At 46.3% G+C, this 20,360-nt stretch overlaps 1 protein-coding gene across 1 annotated transcript in view; it reads left to right on the top strand.

Annotated features, from left to right (window-relative positions):
* Positions 1-20,360, top strand: part of TACC2 (transforming acidic coiled-coil containing protein 2) — a 239,069-nt gene that overhangs the window by 208,511 nt on the left and 10,198 nt on the right. Inside the window, 8 exon segments of the mRNA XM_027770124.1 lie at positions 1,633-1,694; positions 2,106-2,221; positions 3,276-3,447; positions 4,750-4,890; positions 5,739-5,828; positions 13,592-13,735; positions 14,184-14,260; positions 17,757-17,800. Of these exon segments, the coding sequence (XP_027625925.1) occupies positions 1,633-1,694; positions 2,106-2,221; positions 3,276-3,447; positions 4,750-4,890; positions 5,739-5,828; positions 13,592-13,735; positions 14,184-14,260; positions 17,757-17,800 (846 nt within the window).

Below are 20,360 nucleotides of genomic sequence, written 5' to 3'. Positions count from 1 at the left end.
TTGTGGGGGGGGGGGCAAAAACAGGTAGCATAGTGGTTAAGGCGCTGGACTCTCACATGGCTGACTTGGTTCAAGTCTGGAACCCGGCAGCTTGAAACTCACACCAGGTGTATGTGTGTGTGTGTGTGTGTGTGTGTGTGTGTGTGTGTGCTCAAGATCCTGAGAGAAGGGATTGCGATGCGGCCAACCTCCCCTATTTCTCTCTTTCTATCTCTGTCTCTCCAGCCAGCGTACATGCCTTATAGCCAAAAAAAAACTCTCAAAAAGAAAGAAAAAAAAAAAAGGTTTTCTGGGAAAATCTCATGTTAAAATTTATATTGAGGAATCTTTTTTTTTTCCCAATGACTCCTTTATTAATGCAGAAATAAGGGAGCTTTAACCTAGAACTATTACTTATATTTACTTTCACCTAAGAAAATTGAGGCATTGGGCTTTATGAATTGTTACTGATTAAACTTTATAGAGGGCACCGCTGATTGATGAGTGGGTCACTTGTCACATCTTGGTTTTTTAAGTAGATAAGAGGCACCTGACAGGGGAGAGAGACCCCCCCTCCCCCCAAAAAAAAATCACCTGGCGGCTCCAGGTTCAGGCTTCTGTGAGGATGGGGTCCATTTTGGTTTCATTTACCACTGAATTCTCTTTGCCTCAAGCAGTGGAAGGACACAGTAAGTGTTCAGTCTGTTTAAAGGATGGGCTTCAGTTGAGTGGCAGAGCTGAGTTTTCACTGAAACAGGCAGTGAGTGTCTGGAATTTTCTTTGCAGCCTAAAGTCCCCAATCAATTTAAAATAGAGGGACTATTTTCTCCATCTAATTGGACTTTAAAAGTCTGCATTTGAAATTTTGACTTGACCCATAAGCACTAGTAGAATTTTGGGAAATGTTCTAGGTGACTTGAGAAGCTTCTTTTAAAAACAGTGTTCAGGGACCAGCAGATGGCTTTATGGTTAGGTTGTTGGACTTCCATGTAGTTGACCACAGTTTGAATCCTGGACCCAGCAAGTTAAAGCTCACACCGGACACGTGTGTGCGTGCCCAAGGTCCCAAGGGGGAGAATGGAGGAGAAGGGATTGTAGTGTGGCCATTCTTCCTGGGTTTCTGTCTCTCTGTCTCTCTAGTGAGCACACGTGCCCTATAGCAAAAACCTCTCTTAAAAAAATTTGTTTTTTGTCGAGAGGAACAAAATCTGTTCTCTTGCTTCAGGGTGTGACTAGAGCTGAATTTGCAGAGAGGGCAAGTATGGATCCAGTTCCAGAATGTCATCAGGACATGCTAGTGCCTGTGTTGCACGTGAGAGTACAGAGAAAATGTGTAGTGTGTACAGCAGTGTAGTGTGTACACTCTCAGAGCTGCAAACTCAGTGCAGTGCTCAGCCCCGTGGGCAGTCAGACGTGTGCTTGGCCATACCATTTCATTTCCCCTGGACTCTCAGACTCCTCAGTGGCAGAAGCCCCTTTCCAGCCAGAAGTTCACCCATTGTCTGAAAATAGCTGAGTGGAGCCTCCCCTTTTGGCACCAGTCAATGAGAATTCTCAGAAAGCCCAGAGCCTTTTTCTAGGCCCCATCCTGCCCAACCCAAATCTTTTTCTTTTGTTTCTCTGGCACTAACCTCACTTTTTGTTTCTTTGCAGAGCTGGATTACAGAAACTCCTATGAAATTGAATATATGGAAAAAATTGGCTCCTCCTTACCTGTAAGTTCTTTTGACATAGGTCAGCCAGGGACTCGCTTCCCTGCCCTGTCCTTTGTTATGAAAACAGGCAGGGGCCTGCCTTATCTCCATGGCTGTCCTCAGTGGCCGCCATGGTTCCTGGCTCATTGAATGTGGTGGGACTGGACAGAGTCGGCACACCTGTGCTATCTGCACCTTTCTCCCCTCACACACATTGCCACCTGTCCCAGGTGCACTCCTCTTTTCCTCCTGTCCTGCTCACCCCCTCCACGGTAGCCCTCCCCCTTCTCCCCTCCTTCTGATGACTCGAGAAAACTGGAACCTTTTCTCAGATGAGTTCCTTGTTCCCTGTTGAAGAGCACTCTGGTTTTCATCTCAGTGGCACATGTAGGCCAGCTGTACCCACCCTGACCTGTGACTTTGCTCCCTCAGCAGAATGACGACGCCCCGAAGAAGCAGGCCCTGTATCTTATGTTTGACACTTCTCAGGAGAGCCCTGTCAAGTCTCCACCTGTCCGGATGTCAGACTCCCCGACGCCGTGTTCAGGGTACGACTTCCCCACAGAGCTGGTTACAGATCAGGCCAGAGGTCCCCAAGCCTCTGAGCACCTTTGCTCTATCACCCTGACCTCATTTCACTGCATGTATTCAGGCAGTCCACGTGTCAGTCTCTGACCACCTACCGGACTTAATGCATTTGTTTTATTGCTCAGAGCCCTTTGGACTATGGCAAAATCCTTTACTTGACCTGCCTGTGACTCAGTTTCCTTGAGCTTAAAGTGAGAGTTTTAATAAAACTGACCTCAGAGGGATTTTATAAAGATCAAAGGAGGATGTCAGTCTTCTAGAGGATCCCCCAGCTCTGTCACGGGGATAGCTTTGCCTGTCTTCCAGAGAATGCTGTATGGAAAGCTCTGGCAGAGTGCCTGGTAAACATAAGCTATTGATGTGAGTGTTAGTATTTACATTTGTCTGGGTTCATGGTCTGAGTGGTGCATTTGAGTGGGTAAGTGTGGGCTATTCCTCTAAGAATTGGGACTTCCATCCTGTCCCTCTACCTTTCCATTGAGTAGGAGCAAAGTCCCTTGCATTGACTTCTCCTACTTACTAGGACCCTGCAGACCAAAATTTGCCTGGGGGCAAGAATGATGATGATGTTGATGATGTTATTACAATAGTAGTGGCAGCATGCGATAGGCACTGTATTTGTGTTTTACACGCATGCAGCATCTCATTTAATTTTCACAGAGGTAAATTATCTTCATCTAACAGAAGGAAACTGAGGCCTAATACCCAATCCCTTCCCCAGAGTATACAACCAAGCAGCTGGCTGTGAGTTTAACTCCAGAGCTCATGCCCCTTAGCCAAGGGCATCTTGCCTCTGCCTCTCCCTTGTCATTTGACCCTGGGATGGAGCTGGACCACTCCCTGACCACCTAGCCTACCAGTCATGTGGCTGCTAGAGACTTAGCCCATGTCCTTTAGGAATACAATCCTGGAAGTACAGGATATCCTTGGGATATTGACTTTGTCTGGGCATCTTAGTCAATTTTAGTGAGAGTTCCAAGGAAAAGACTCTAAAAATGCCCTTTGCTTCCTCAGGTCAAGCTTCGAGGAGACTGAAGCCCTTGTGAATGCTGCAGCAAAAATTCAGCATCCTGTCACAAGAGGGCTGGCCCCCACCCAAGAGCCACACTTGCAGGTGCCAGAGAAATCCTCCCAGAAAGAGCTGGAGGCCATGACTTTGGGCACCCCTTCAGAAGCAATTGAAATTGTAAGTGGAATCAGAGGGGCCCAGGATCAGAGGGGCCCAGGGAGGAGGCCTGGCCAAGCTGGGTACTATCACCCAAGGAGCCAAGCCTTCAGAACCACATTCACCTAGAACCTGCCATGGAACCCTTCCCTGACTCCCCATCCAGAGAAGCCAGCTTCAGAGACCCCACAGTAATGGTGAAGGGAAGGCTCTCTATTCTCACCAGGGTGCTCTTGCCGTTGTTACCTGAATAATTTGTGTGACTTCGGGGTCATTTTCCACGTTAGCCCTTAGGCCTGGTCAGTCATCCATCTACCGTGCCTCTTCATCCTTTATGGCAGAGGACAGTAGATCACACCTTCCTTCGTGATGGGGAATTGCTCCAGTTAATAGGTCAAGACTTTTATCTCTCCATTCGGAACCTGAGCCGGGGCCTCGCAGAGCAGATAGAGCCGAGAGACGGTCTCACACATCGCCTGCATGTTCCAAGAGTCCATCTGTGGGCCAGAGCCTCCCTGGCGTAGATGATGCACATGGGAGAGTCTTCCACACATTTAAAATGGACCGTCCTAGATGAATTGTGTTCCCCTCCTAGCAGTCCCCAACTGGGTTTGAAACCATTGATTGAGAATGTTACTTTTCCTCTGTATTAGGAAACCATTCCCATCTCGTGCAGCAAATATGTATTGAGCACTGATTTATGTGGCAGTGAATGCTAGGTTGGTTACTAGAAAACTCATAATAAACAAAAAAGAGGATCTAGATATGAATCAATCTCACAAATAAACACGATGAAGAACTTATACATGGTTCAACTACAAAGTTGGCTTCTGATTTCAAAGTCTTTCTGATCTAGTAGGAGACAGTTTTCATTTAAAATCATCTTTCCATTATTTAGAAAACAGCCATTACCCAAACCTCATTCCCTTTGATATTCATGCTTCGAGAAGTATTTTCTTGATGAGTTATGTTTGGAAAACCTATCAGCTAGCTTGCTTCCCACCCATGGAGATTTTCAAGTAAATAAGCAAATAGTTTATCTCCCATCCGTTGGCTAGGGAGTAAGTGTGGTGTGGGGGTGGGGAGGGTACCCAAGGCTGTGCTTTTGGGGTGGGGTTGGGGCCTACCCATCTCAAGCTGTTTATTATCAGCTCATGGGAATGCGTCCCGATGAAAACACAAGTATCAGCAGCTAATGAAAACTCTCTTTAGCCTTAAGGCAGAAATGTCCAGCAAATGGATGCGTGATCCTTGCCTGGAATCGATATCACTCTCTGCTCTCCTCTATTTCTCTCCTTTGTCCTCCTCTCTGCCGCCGTTCAGACAGCTCCCGAGGGCTCCTTTGCCTCTGCTGACGCCCTCCTCAGCAGGCTAGCTCACCCTGCCGCTCTCTGTGGTGCACTTGACTATCTGGAGCCCGACTTAGCAGAAAAGAACCCCCCAGTATTTGCTCAGAAACTTCAGGTTTGTAGCCCACGTGTGACCTTTTGGGAGTTTGTCAAAACCTCAGTAGAGAATGAAACCCTAAGCCCCCAATGAAATGAGAAAGGATTTAATGAGAAACTGCTCAGAATGTCCCAAATGAAATCTCTTCCGCTCGAAGACTGATAAATGCGGTGCTCTTTACACAAGATGCCAAAATGATGTAAATTGTGTGATGACACATCAATCAAGCCATTTCTCTTTTAATTGGGGAATTGGGCCCAAACAGTCATTTTTCAGAAGTACTGATAGCCCCAAAAGTAATTTCTATGATTTATTCACTAAACTAAGAGTATTAGATGACCACTGAGCCAAGCTCTTTGCATATACAGGGCTATCTCAGACTCCCTGCGAGGTAACATCTGGTCTCGGTTTTGCATGTGGAACCAAAACAATTTTCTACTCTGTACTTTAAATTTGACAACTTAATTTGATATCCCCTAGCCTGGGATGTTCAGCGCAAACCTAGAGAGACTGTACAGTCGTTTGAGAGATGCAGTCCCATTCACGAACGTGTTGGCCAGCTTTACCTTGAGAAAACAAAAAGAGAGAAAATAGTGCGGTGAACATTTTGATCTCATCTTAAAAATCGTTGCTTATTTTACTGCACAGTACTTCCTGACATGCAAAAGGGTGATTAAAACAAAGCAATTAAACACTTATTTCATGATCTGCTGAGGTGTTAATTGTGAAAGAAAGCCGGAGCGTGTGTTTTTCCTGAGTACCTGTCATGACACATTTTTGTGGCACATTCATTTCTTGGACATGGAAAACATTTCCGTCTGTCATGATGCATTTTCCCTGCGGTTTGCTCATACCCCCTCGGGCAGGAGGAGTTAGAGTTTGCCATCATGCGGATAGAAGCCCTGAAGCTGGCCAGGCAGATTGCCCTGGCTTCCCGCAGCCGCCAGGATGCCAAGGTACCAGTTTGCTGCTGCAGTGAGCTGCCTCCTGAGAATGCTGTGTGTGGCTCTGTGGTCGCGGGGCTACTTGCTAACCATTGGTCAGACAGGCTTTGCCAGTGGCCAACAAAGTATCATTTCCCCAAAGCGGATAGCATAACTCATGTATAAATACAAGCTGAGCCCATGTCTAAAATCTGTTTAACTCAAGAATGAGGGAAGTAGCAGATTGGATTGCTGGTTTAAGTGGCGGAGAATATGAGAAACCGATGTTAGAGTCAGTAGGTAAAGAAAACTAAAATAAGATGTCAAAACTAGATATAAAACTGGTTAATACTAGCTCAATGGGACAAAAATAATAATAATAACCTTTGAGGGTTTTTTTTTTTCCCTCCAATTATCATTTGCTTCTTTACTGAACAAGAGTAAGTGGCAGCTTTTTTGTTTTCTACAAGTTGATGTGGAACTACTGAGACAAAGTCCTAATCAACAGTAAATAGTGAAACCAAGACCTTCCTCAAGATGTTAGATGGTGGTCTAGGCCCAAGGTCAGCACTCCTTTCTGTGAAGGCAACATTACAGATCTCGCTGGCCTTATAGTCCTGTCACAGCCACTCAGCTGTGCCTGTGCAGTGCAAAACCAGCCTCAGACAGTGTGCGGATAAACGGTGCAGGGGATCGATTGCAAAGCAGAGCAGCAGGCCCTTCAGCCATAGACCATAGTTAGCTCACCCCTCCTTTCAGAGCAGAGTATGATAGTGACAGGACACACAGAACTCTTTCTGCCTGGTTTCCAGGTTTGGGGTAGTTTTGTTTGTTTTTCTTTAAGAATTACTTATTTAATCTTATTGATATTAGTTTTTAATTTGCTGTGGGGAGTGTGTGCTCACCAGAGAGAAACAGAGACAAAGAGAGAAAGTGAGAAAGCAGCCCACCATGTCCAGGAGCTGAACCACAGTTGGCCATGTGGGAGTCCAGTGCCTTAACCACCACACCCCCTGCTAGCCCCTAGGGTAGTTTTTCTTTTCTTTTTTTTTTAATTAATTAATTTTCTTTTTTTTTTCTTTCTTTTTTTTTTGAAGAGGTTTTCGCTATAGGGCGCATGCACTCACCAGGCAGACAGAGAGAGACACAGAGACAGAAAGTGAGAAATCACCCCCCAGGGATGTTGGCCACGCCGCAATCCCTTTTCCATTCTCCTCTCAGGATCTTGGGCACGTACGTACACGCGTCCGGCTTGAGTTTAAGTCACCAGGTCTGGGACTGGAACCGCAATCAACTACGTGGGAGTCCAGCGACATAGCCATTACGCTAACTGCTGGTCCCTATTTATTATTTTTTAAGTTTGTTATAGGGCATGTGTACTCACCAGAGAGAGACAGAGAGAGGGAGGGACAAAGAGAGAAAGAGAGGAAGTAAGTCACTAGGTCCAGGACCTGAACAGTCATTGGCCATGTGAGAGTCCAGCGTCCCAATCACCTTGCCACCTGCTGACCCCTGGGGTAGTTTTTCTAAATTTGAACAAGTTACTGATGACACCATGTGGGTGTGTTGCTCTCAGGGCTGCTGGGCGAGCCATGGTCTCTTAAGAGCAGCCTCATTCCCACCTTCTTGTCCCACCTGGGAGGGACATCTCAGTGAACATGGTGGATCAGTTCAGAGCTAGACCCCGATATGCTCTGTGGTTTTGAGGGCATTAGTGAACCTCTCTGTGCCTCAGTTTTGCCACCTGTGATGTGAGTCTGATAGCAGTGAGTTTGCAGGTTGGCAGGAGGAATACGGATGATGTGTGTGCAACGGCACTCTGCCTGGCTCATAGTACGTGTGCAAGAAAAGGAAGCTGCCGCTGTTGGTTAACACTTCACTTTTGCCTCTGCTACCCAATCCGATGATTCTAGCATCTGTCTTCAGTAGGCAAATCCAGGCCCATTACACAGGTGGGACATGGAGCCACATGACGGTGGGTCACTAGCCTGGTGGGGACTGGAACTCCTGCATGCCCTGTCACTCTCGTGCTTATACCAGAGGAGGAGTTCTTGCTGCTGCTCTTGCTCTGAGGAACCCCCAACACATGGTCTCCCTGTCTGTAGCCAGAAGGAGGACCTTTCTCTCAGTGACAGAAAGTGGTCACACCATAGGTGTCTAGACTAGAATGAATGAGGCATAGGACAGGGACAAGAATGGAAATATATGGGAGAGACCAGCACATGGCATAAGGTTACCTTGCGGGACTCACACATAGTTGACTGAGGTCTGAGTCCTGGACCTGGTGGTTTAAAACTCACACCAGGTGTGTGTGTGTGCACATGTCCAAAATCCCCAAGAGGAGAATGGAGAAGGGATTGCAGTGTGGCCACCTCCTGAGGGGTACATTTCTCACTTTCTGTCTCTCTGTCTCTCCAGGGAGCACACATACCCTATAGAAAAACTCTCTCTTATAAAAAGGATGGAAATATACATTGGAGCTGTCCTTGTTCTTGTTGCCAAACCATAAACTTGGGTTGAATTTCCGTGAAATCGAGATTTTTTAGAAAGCATTAAGAAGCAAGGACTTTTTTCCCTCACTAAATTTATTTCTTGATATCCTTGGAGAGTGGCTTAAAGACAAAACGAATTGCCTGAAGTCTGGCCATTATAAATACTGTGTGTTCGTGTTCAGGAGATGTTTGAGATGGAGCTGAGAGCCATTCTGCAGAGTTGAGACTGCAGATCAAGTGTTCGGAGTGCTTGGCGCTCCTGCCTCGTCCTGTGACAGCGCGCCAGACGGCCGTCCGCCAGTATTGGCCGGGAGCTGACTGCCTGTCAGTTACAGCCTGTTCTCAGACCATGTGTCCCCACGTTGATTTAGAAAATAATGTCACATGGATCCACTGAGTGTGGGTTGGGGAGGCAGCCCAGGCTATATTTCAGAAAAGCATACTAACAAATAATCTTTTTGAGGTAGAACTGTTTTGGAGTGTAAGGAACATTTTTTGCTACCATAGTATCTTATATCATTTTCGTAAAAAGTCCACTGTGAGGTGCCTTTGGCTCCTGAGAAATGTGAGCTGCTCTTTCCTGTCACTTACTAGCCCAAGGTGATCTGTGAGCCTTAACCCAATTAGGCTCCTGTGGGTCTCTTTTCCACATGGATGCCTGGTTGCCCCTGGTGCGCTGGAAAGTGCTGATGTACAGGAAAAACAAATCAGCAGCTGTGGACCCAGTTTGCTCTTTTTTTCTGCACGTGTTTTTGAGCTGCAGGTGACATAGCCCAACCTTTCGGCAGCATGGTCTTAAGCTGTTATTAACGTAAAAATGAAATTATTTGGAACGAAAGATACCGTATCGAGGGGATGAAAAGCAGCATGAAGTATGGTGGGGGTTGTTCTCAGAGCAGCTTCCACTTACATTGCTCTTGGGGCTGACAGAGAGCTGAGTCAGCCTTCGAGGAGCTGCGCAGGGTTTTCCATCTCGTTTCTGAGAAAACGTTCGAAATGAGGACAATCTGTAGGGGCCCAGATGTTGGGCTGCCGTCCCTTAGTACCTTCAGACTTCCACATGTGTCTGAATTCAGTGTGAGTTCAGCGTGTCCTCCCACGAGTGACCATGACCAGGGTCGCTGCGTGTGCCTGTAGCAGCTCTGGATTTGACACTGAGCCAGGTTAGGTCGAACCTGAATGTCCTAGCTCTGTGGCCTTCCAGGGTGCAATGTGGGGGTGGGGGGAGGTTAATTTGTGTGCACAATAGATCCTGGTCGTTGGCCTTTCCGGATTAGGGGTCCCCTGTACAGGCTGCAGGGTGCATCTGGGTAATTTAGCAGCAAGGTCAGCTGGATACATGTGAGCTCCAGGATGGGACCAAGTCCTGCCAACAGGCACCATGGCTAGAAATGCGTGAATCTTCCATGTCTGATTCCTTCAGGGTCCTGACGTCCAAGAGGCAGATGCCTGGATTCTGCATGAGCAGGAAAAGGAGTGTAGCACTGGCCGGTTGTATGGCTGGCTAGCTGCCTGGTCTCATGTGCTGCGCCTCCTGAGCTCTGTTGTAGCTGTGTCCACAGACTCCCCCTAATCCCTACCCCACATTGAAGTGTTTCCAAAGAGAGACACATGGTGCCCGAAAGCCATGTGAACAGTCTGAAGAGGAGTGACAAAGGCCTAGCTTGTGGCTTCAGCCCATTCGATGGCCTAGAGAATGTGTGGTCCTTGCCTGGATGCCGTGTTGAGAACTAAGAATGTTTCCTAGCTCGGTGAGAAGGAGCGACCAAGTGGTGCCAGGTGGTGCCATCTGGAATAAGGGCATGGCAGTGTTGCAGGATGGCTCCTGAGGTGATTTCCAGGTTCTTGGTGTTTCAAAGAATGAACAAAACACGCAAATGATATAAGGAAATGGTAGTTGACTTAATAAAAGTAAAATTACACTTCTGAGAAGTAGGAGCGACCTGAGCAGACAGAGAAAGAGTAGCTCCAAAAGCCCTGGCAGTTTATTCTGCAAGATTGATAACTTGAACCCAGGTCGTGTGGGTTGATCATTGGCTGGACCCACTGATTGTTTTTGTCTCCATTGCTCTATGAAATGTGACAGGGCCCACTGATTTCTCATTGGTTTTAGCAAATATGGCTGGGTCCACCGACGCCTCTCATTGAGTATATTAAATGTGGCTTAATCAGTTACACACAGCCCACTAATCTCCTTCCTACATTACCGTGGGCAGGAAATTTTCTGCCCTGATCGTTTTTTTCTATCTAGCCACATGGGAAGACGCTCTAAGCCCCCTTACTCACTTCCATTTGCCAGCTTTCTCCTGCCTCAGTAGAAGTGCCTTCCCTGTGTTTGACCCTCCTGAACCTGGTAGCTGCCTCTCCTCAGATTTGGGTGGGGAGCCCCTGACTGAGACCACACTCCTGCCCAGATGATGCCCTGTCGCCCAGACACCCCCTGAGCGCCCATGGCTTCCTGGCTAATCTTGACTTCTGTCCTCACACTTGTGTGGCCTGTCTGGAATGGCTCTCCCAGGCTCCCATCTGAAGGCCCCCAACATCCCCAGTCCTCTGACTGTCCTGAGCACAAGGATCCTGTCATGGTCCCAGCACTCAAGGCCTGGCAAACAGAGACTGGCGCCACAAAGGCTATGAACTGGGGTGAATGGCCGGACCCCATTTCCTGACTTTAAGCCTCAAGCAACCCCAGGCACAAAGACTGACGGTCCAAAGGGGTTAACACTGACCTAGGAGTTCTCACAGGACCCAGAATTTAAGGAGTGGATTGAGGGTTAGAAACTGGTTGCAAAGGCTTCGCCTTCAGGATTGTGCCCACCTTACGTTTCTACTTAAAATTCTAGTGGCTTTTTTGGCCCCTTAAATTAGCCTGTGAGGGGTTATATGAGAAAAAACAAAGCTTAATCTAAAAATATTTGCTCTTAAAATATCAGTGAGAGACAAACCTATTATTTCAGTTGAAAACATGTCTTAGTTGTACAGGAAAACCAGGGTGTGTACTATGAATTTCATTAACACACAGACACTCAGGCAGTAATTGAAACAGGTTCTGAAATCCTCTGTTTCTTTACTGAAAACACCCAGTGGCCAGGGTGAAAGGTGTCAGTGGATCATTCTATATGGTAGTATCCATTTGCGTTTATTCAGAAAGCTTACCGTTTTGTTTATATTTTCATTCCCTTTCTTGTTTTACAGAGAACTTGAGGCAGCTTAAAGGTTATTAATTCCTTCATTCGTCATATTTAGTTTCTGCCCAGTATGATAAAGTTAGTTTTAATTAAATTCATTTTCTCTTGCACTTCAGAGAGCCTGTTTATTTTGGGCCAGAACTGAATCTCATTCTGGGAGATTTAGCCTCTTAGCCACATCTCTCAGATCCTCATTTTTTATTTATCTTTTTTTTCATCTTCAGAAAGGCCAGGCTGTTTGATGGAGTCTGCTGTTCTTTCCATTTTGAAATTTTATTGTTCCAATTCTTTTTTGAGAGTGTATGATTTTACTTCAGAATTGATAGAAAGTTTATTTTTTGAACCTCCAGAATTGTGCATTTATATATAGGCTTTCTCGTAAGTACGAATATCTTAGGTATAGTTGTCCAGTTACTTCCTGAGAAGTTTGCCCTGTGACGCATAGAACCCTGGAAGCAGCCGTCAACAGCAGAGACTGACCCAGTGAGTGTGAGGCTGTGCTCCTGTGGCCTAGTGACCTCTGCTTCTGAGGGTCGGCCTGCCTGCTACTGAGGCCTGTTAGCTTATGTTTTGGTCACATGTCCTATAAATGCAGGCTTCTTGAGAATCCAAGGCCAAGATGTTGGCATTCCCGTTTGACAGGTGAGCGAGTCTCTGGAATCTGGTTGAGGACGCTGTGTGCCCCTATCTCTGACCAGTAGATCATTTGGGTCACACTACAGGGTTAGTGCCAGTATTCAAGGCCAGGCAGAGGCAGTGAATGCAAACGACAGAACATTCTCTTCCAGGACCACCTAAGCCATTGAGTTCACCTTGCATGTGTACAACTAACTGGGCCTAACTCAGTAACCACCAGTCCTATCCATTAAACTTCTACCTGAGTTTTCTAAGCTGTTTTCCTTTACGAGTTCACTTCTCGCCCTGTGGTAGGGTGAGCATGCCCGTTCTTGTGACTGAAGAGAAATTCTGCTTGAGTTCCTTGGCCCACCCCTTCCCAGTTACTGCAGCCTCGTTAATCTTATCTCCTGTCCTTTATAAGACTTCATTGTTCTTTCTCCAAATCTCTCTCTCTCTACTACACAGTGGTGTTCTGTTCACCACTCAGTTTATTCTTGTCATTTCCCAAGGGTAAAACAGTCATACTCTGCCTGTCAGATCACCATTACCACACATTGAACTGAACTCTACCAACTAGGGTGGAGGCTCATCTTGGCAGCCTCGACAGCGCCATGAGGTTAATGAATAGGACTGGGAGTATGGTTGCTTTGATGTTTCTTTTACAGTAGACGTAGGCTGACAAGCCTGGCTGTGCTGGCTGATGATGCTCCTAACACCACATCCCAGCTGCGTTGCAAATTGCTGAGCATTTGGTGCAGAGGGAAGAATAACCATAGACCCTGCCTCACCTCTAGGAGGCCAGAGTCTACCCTCTACAGAAGGCTGGACTGCCTCAAACCAGTGTCACTTGAGTGGGCAAGGGGGTGAAGGATTTTGTTGAGGGCCTGATCAACAAATGTGGATATTGTCCATTTTTTCACTAAATAACGGGCTTACTGGCTACATTACACTTCATCCAGAAACTCTAGCCTGATGAAGGTGACATGATTGACAGCCGCAGTAGGCCTTAAGCTTTGTGTGACTCACATCCTTCTCAACGGGCTTAACTCCCAAAATTCAAATGTGGACTTTCTTTACAAAAAAGACCAAATCTGCAATTACTCAAACTAAGCAAACGCAGACTAGAATTCGCCATCATTCACCATCAAGATTACATTTTAGAAGTGGAGCCTGCTGAATAATGCCCTTGCCTAAGTGGCTCAGCATCTGATAAATGGCAGTGATAAGCAGGCACCAGACACGACTGACTCCAAGGGCTTGGAGTTGCAGAGACCTCTGCCATTAGCCCCGTTGTCTACCCGCACAGGTGCAGAACGATCGATTCCCGTAGATTGTACCAGCATTTCCTCCTTCATTGGTCTTTGCATTTTCCCATACTTTTGATGTTCTTTGTTTCAAAACCATACAATTGACCCATTCACGAGAGAATGAATGCAGTCCTCTTTGTCATATGATTAACATTAACTTTCTTCTTTCTTCATGAAAAACCATTCCGCAGAGAGAGGCTGCTCACCCAACAGATGTCTCCATCTCCAAAACTGCCTTGTACTCCCGCATCGGGACTTCCGAGGTGGAGAAACCTGCAGGCCTTCTGTTCCAGCAGCCTGATCTGGACTCGGCGCTCCAGATTGCCAGGGCAGAGGTACTGTGCCGTGTGACTTGGAGAAGGCCAGCCCTGGTTGCCCTGGGAAGGATCCGGTTACTGCCTCTTATAAATAAAGTAGAAACCCGTGGTTCACAGAGCCGGTGTCTGCAGGCGGGCTCTCTCTCCTCTGTACCCAGCAGGCAAACGTGGACAAACCACAGATGTTAGTCTTCTCGGACGCCATTGTTTAGTGGGCCTCTGTGGCCTTGTTTCATGTAACGAAAAGCATGCTCCTTTCAGCTGCGACCCAGGGAGCGCTGCGAAAGGCTAATATCTGCCTTATGTTATTCTCATGTTGGGGAAGTCCTCTGGATGTACTTGTGGTGTGGCGTCAGACATTTTAACTCCACATTTATTTGAAGTCTCCTTGTCTTGGCCTGTGAATTGTTCAGACCCCAGTTCACTCCTTTGGGTCTAACCTTTCTCTTCTTCTTCCTGGTACTAGATCATAACCAAGGAGAGAGAGGTCTCAGAGTGGAAAGATAAATATGAAGAAAGCAGGCGGGAAGTGATGGAAATGAGGTCAGTTGTGGAGCTCGGCCTTCCGGGTGCCTGGGGGCTACTGATCTGTGGTTTATAGCAGCTGGAGCTGGTGTGGCCCGCAGAGAGTGTCTGCTATAGAATGCTCTTTTCTTTATTACACAAGGTTCACATTTTGTACAAAAGTATTTTTAGTATATTATCGTTACTAAAATAGCATGCACATGAATTAAAGAATTCAACCTAATAAATACATGTTCGATGAAAATAAATCTCCTTCCCATTCAGCCATAGGTAACTGCTATCCACTGTCTTTGGTGTGTCCTTCTAAAGTTTTCATTTCTGATTACAAATGTGTGACTGCCTCTATACGGTCTCCTTTTTCTTCCAAAGCAAGTGAGAGAGTGCAATATGCCTTATTCTACTTTTAAAAAGTAATTATTTTATTTATTGTTGTTACTATTATTTTAATTTTTATAGAACACATATGCTCACCAGAGAGAGAGAGAGGGAAAGTGAGAAAGCAAGCCACCTAGTCCAGGACTTAAACCACGGCTGGCTATGTGGGAGTCCAGTGCTCCAGCCACCATGCTGCCCTTTCTACACTCTTTTTTTATTTTTTTTTTATATTTTTCTTTATAGCCTAGACAGTTTATTTTTTTAGAATTATTTTATTTATTTATTTAAATTTGATCAAAGAGGGGGAGAGAGATAGAGAGAAAGCAAGAAAGCAAGCCACCATGTCTGGGACCAGAACCGTGGTTGGCCATGTGGGAGTCCAGCGCCCTTAACCACCACACCACCTGCCAGTCCCCCTACACTCGTTTTTAACTTGCATATTTTGGATATGCTTTTAAAGATCTCTACCTCATTTTGTTTAAGGGGTGCCTAATGTTCCATTGTGTCGATGTAACATAATTCTGTCTCAGTGGATAAACACTTAAGATGTTTCCTGACATTTGCTCCAAGGATTTATCTCAGTCGCTATATATTATAACAGAAATATGAGAGCCACAGTGTATAGAACACAAAATTACGATGGGGGGGCAGAGTTCATTATCAAAATCAGTTGCATTCTTCGCTGTCATCTTGAGTAGCAAGCAGCTCTCTAGGTCATTGGAGTCCCCGTGCTTTAGGTCACAGTAGTTCTCCTCTTACTTCTTCCTCTCGGCTGCTGCTTTCCTGAGACCACTTCTGGCGGTGAATCTGAGTGTGCTGTTTCATATTCACTGCAAAGCCCTGCAGCTGGATTATTTTTAAACCTCTTTTATCTCTCTCTGTCTGTTTTTTGTATGGGAGGATTGTGTGGCTCTAGTTTCTTATTCACTCTGAAAATGAAATTGGGTATACTGAAAAGGCCAGTGTTTCTGCTTCTGATTTTTTTTCTGCCTCCTGGGGGAGGGTGGTGTGCTTATGAGAGGTCCAGGAGTGGTATTTACTAACGGATACAGTAGGATTTCAAGGTGTCACCAACTGGCACAACTGAGGTGGCATTTGATGGCCGAATGTCAGCCTCAGTGGCCTCTTGTGCCAGACTAGGTGAAAATCAGGCTTTGCTTCTGAGCTGCTTCTGGGCATGTTACTTAATTCTGTGCCTCACTTTCCTTATCTATAAAATGGGGATAGATAACAGAGTCTGAAGGCAGTAGGGCATAAGAGTGATGAATAAAGGCTCTGGAGTCTGATGCCTAGATTCACATTCTAGCTCTGAGATTCTGGAAAAGTTTCCGAATTGTCTTGTGCCGCATGTCCCCATAAGTAATGCTGGGGACAGAGAGAGCACTGCCTCTTTGGGTCCTTGTGAAGGTGAAGTGAAGATACAGCATAGCTGAACATTTTAGGTCCCTGGTCTCCCCACACTTCTGAAAGGGCACATTGCTCACCTACTCCATGTCCTCAGCAGCAACAGGATTAAACAGGGCAGCCTCGAGCATCCAGTGTGGTTTGTGATGCTAAGATGCAAGGAGGTATTTAATCACAGAAAACACGGAAATGCATCTGTGTAGGACTGGGCTCACGTCCTGGCTTCCTTTCTTGTGGGTGGGGTGAGACACTGACCTTGGACCACAGTCGAGAAGATCAGAACAGCCAGCCGGCCGCTGTGAGTGAGGCCTTCACACTTGGCAGAAGGTGTTCTGCTTTCTTTATCCCTTGGAACATCACTGAATCCTCCCCATAGCCCTGAAAGTCAGGGTCCAGGGTATTCTTCACTGCACCAAGAGTAAATGAAGTCCCCTTGCTTCCGGGAGCAAGTTGTCCAGAGTCACGCAGCTAGGAGAGGCAGGTCACTTGGTACCCAGACCCCAGCCTGGGGTCTTTGTAGTCTTCTATCATCAGGGTCCTGGATCTCTAGCAGTTTGCAGCTCTTGGGTCTTATGGGGTATAATTATCAGATAATGTAGGTGAAACTCTGAAGTCTTTTGAGAGATTTCTTTCATAAGGTTGTCTTTGGAGGAAGGCTTCTTCATACCTTGCTCCTTTGACCTGGGTCAGCTGTAGGCCTGTCCTACAAGAAGGAGATCTCAGTGCTTTTACACAGCTACTGCTCACTGAGCCTACTCAAGGGCTATTCCTGGTCCATCTCCCCAACCCCCTGCCCAAACACGGGTAGGTATGGATCTGGGCCTTAACGAGCTGCCACTGCAATGGAAGAGACAAGACTTATATGCTGTGATGCCAGATGGGAGTTGCTTTGGAAGAAAATGCAGATGAAATTCTGAGAAGTCAGGGGAAGCTTCTAGAGAAGACAGCATTCAAATTGGATACTGAGAAACAGACTGTTGGAGGCAGAAATGGAGAGGGACAGTGAACAGCATGGGTCAAAGCACGGCAGTGAGAAAGCATAGCAAAGAAATACTTTGTTCTTATTGAGCCACTGTGTTCATGACATGGCATGGAAAAAGGGTAAGATTGATGAGCAAATGAGGCCAGCAGATGGCATAGTGGTTAAGGAACTGGACTCCCATGTAACCAACCATGATTTAAATCCTGGACCCAGTAGCTTGAAATTTACACTGGGTATGTGTGCATGCATGCACGCGTGCCCCAAATCCCAGGAGAATGGAAGAGAAGGGATTATAGCATGGCCATTTCCCCTGGAGGGTAATTTTTCACTTTCCCTTTTACTGTCTCTCTCTCTTAGTGCCTCTAGCGAGTGCACTCATCCTATGGCAAAAACCTAAAAAAAATTAATGAGGAAGATCCAGCCCATATAGGGAAGCCTTCATTGTCAGGCTTTGTGTGTGTGTGTGTGTGTGTGTGTGTGTGTGTGTGTGTGTGTGAATGGGCAGTGAGGAACAATGAATGTTTTGCACAGGGAGTGGTGGGCTTAGAGTCGTGCACAAGGAAAATGAACCTAGGGTGGGCGAGGAGAGGCCTAAAGTTCGATATGATCCTAGAAGTGTGAACCCAACCTTGAAAAGCAAGACTTGTCCTGTTCTGTTTTGGCCAGACTGTTGATGTCCAACTCAAGGCTCCTGTGGAAGATTAAAAACCATCCTGCCATCAAGGTTCCAACATGTGTTTATTTCTCTTACAGGAAAATTGTGGCCGAGTATGAGAAGACCATTGCTCAGATGATAGGTGGGTGTCCAGACCTGAGGTTCTCCGCTATGGGGAGGGCTTTAAAGCAGATGGCTCAGAAAGTGTTCCTCTCAGAGCATGACTTCCTTCAGGAGGGACTCAAGCATCTCAGGATGTGGCTTTGTTCCAGGGCAGCAAGCCTGGGGACCTCCAGGAAATACCTACTAGAATATGCCTCAGCATATTTTTGCCTGTGGGAAGCCATGGCAGTTACCTGACCCAGCCAAGGATTATCCATCTACTGGAGAAAGAGTTGAGTTGGTTCCTGGGATGTTAGGGGATTTTCGCTCAATGAGTAGACTTAAGAGTCAAATTCCTAAACTCTTGACTTCATTTAGACTCAAGTGACAAAATACTTCAAGGACGGTAGCCCATGTGGTGATTGCCCACTGCCTTCCTCCCATGACCACAGCAGACCCTGCTCACCAGTCCCAGCAGTCCTCACTGAGACTGGATGTTGCCTCAGGATCCATCTTAACAGCACATTCCTGGAAGCCACTACTGACAGATTGCTTTGGCTCACAATTAAAGAAGGCCTCAAGTTACAAATTACACACAACAGGGCCTCCCCTGACCCTGCCTTATTTTGTTAATAATGAGAAAAGATCCTAACAAAAGTTTTAAGCCCAAATTTTTACACTAATAATTACCATTTAAAAGTGATATTATGACTCTGGGGCCTTGGGGGGTATTTTTTGTTTATCTGTCTATCAGTTAATTTGCTTAGGTTCAGAATAATCATTTTTCAAAATCTGTTTCTCCTAAGGACACAGGGAGTGAAAACTCTAGGTCACTGCAAACCGCAGTGTATGTGGCCAGGCTTGACATGGCGCTAGCAAATAACCCACGTTAAACATTTGGATTTTGCGTCACGTTACACCTCTAACTTCTCCCAAGATAAACATAATGTAGCCTCGGGAACAGTGAAGAGGCCAACAATGGAGTGTTTCCCATTCAAAGGAGCTTTAGTTTTTATTTACTGTAAAAAGCCCATTTTAGTCCGAACTCCAAGAGATGCCCATTTGTATGTTTCTGGGATGCAGCTTCTTGGTGCATGCATTCTATTAAAATGAAATGTTTCTACTAAATTGCTCTAAGAATTAATAAACACATAAGAATGAGATTGAAAAAAAAAAGCAAAATTAAAAAATTGACATTGAAAATGCTGGCAGGAATGGCCAGGGTACGTTTCTGGTCTTCCCTTATGCAGGGTTTAGCAAGTTGAACACAATTTTTTGGCCTTCTCAAGCCTTGTGATATGAGAACATCTTTTAGACTCATCCAGAAACGTTCTTCATTGCAGAGTCATGCATCTTTTTTAAAAAAGAATTATTTTATTTAACTTTATTTATTTATTTACCCAGAGAGGGACAAAGAGAAAGTGAGCCGCCAGGTCTGGGACTTGAACCATGGTCCGCCCTGAGGGAGTCCAGTGCTCTTAACCACCATGCCACCCTACTGGCCTCCCCGAGTCATACATTTTTACTTTTGCCTTTGTTGGTGACATTTCGATAGATACTGACATGCAAACGAAGCAGCACGGTCTTTCACTCTCAAAGAAGGCTCGGCAATGCTGTCGTTTACAGCTCAGCTGGCAAATTGCACAGAAACAGACATTCTCTCTTGAAAACTGGAAGTGGGAGGACCTCTTGAATTGGCATAAGTGGCCTGTTCTAGTGGTGACAGGAAGATTACTGGGCTGTGTCACTTTCCTCATAGAGGTTACTGGAGAGAGCAGTTAAAGCAAAACGTTCAAGCCTACACTGTCTGCGGAGCACGTGGAATATGAATTCCCACTAAACCTCCCTGAGAATACTTTCATTCTCCAGGGATGTGACCACACAGGCACCTCCCACTTCCCCTAAAAAGACCTGGAGTGTTTGGCCTGAGGGTCCCTATCTTCAAGAGCTGTACACGTAATGGTTTTGAAAACTTTCCTGCTCTTGGGAGTACTATCTGGGTGGTCTGGGAGATCCCTCCAACATGCCTGGCTGGGTGCAGGGTACCCTGTCCCTCAGGATCCCTCGCTGTGCACCCACCCCCTACTGCCATCCGGATACGCTGTCCTCTTAGTTCACTATTTTGGAGCTTTTCTCATCAAAAGGGTGACATGTCTGTCTGTGACAGCCATCCTCTGGCCACTGTTGCAGGTCGTTTATTAAGGTCCATAAATTTCAAGGTCCTCTTGCTCCTGTAGAAGGAAGCAGGGGGCTGAGGCCTGGCTGGGACTTGTGTCTCTGGATAAGATGTGCCTTCTTTCTGGGCAGGTCCTGCCTATGTGTCTAGAGTCCATCTCCCCCGCCCCCATTTTCGCTCATCCAACCAGCATCCTTGTAGAAGGGGAAACTCAGGCTCAGAGAGCTTGGTGGTTCAGGGGCAGAGTGAATGTGGTAGAGTTTCGATGTTCAAACCAGTTCCCCCCACCCCCTCCCCGTGGCTCCATGGCTCCATGGCTTCCATGACCTGTCACAGATGTTCCACACCGGTGTTACCTCGATCCTGCCCTCATTGTCCTTTCCTGTCAACTGTAACTAAACAGAGTGTGTTTATTAAGCGCAAG

Source organism: Tupaia chinensis, unplaced genomic scaffold, assembly GCF_000334495.1.
Source record: "Tupaia chinensis unplaced genomic scaffold, TupChi_1.0 Scaffold000113_1, whole genome shotgun sequence".
NCBI classification, from domain to species: domain Eukaryota; kingdom Metazoa; phylum Chordata; class Mammalia; order Scandentia; family Tupaiidae; genus Tupaia; species Tupaia belangeri.
The sequence above is the reverse complement of the archived record's forward strand: the minus strand, read 5'-3'. Positions and strand labels throughout refer to the sequence as shown.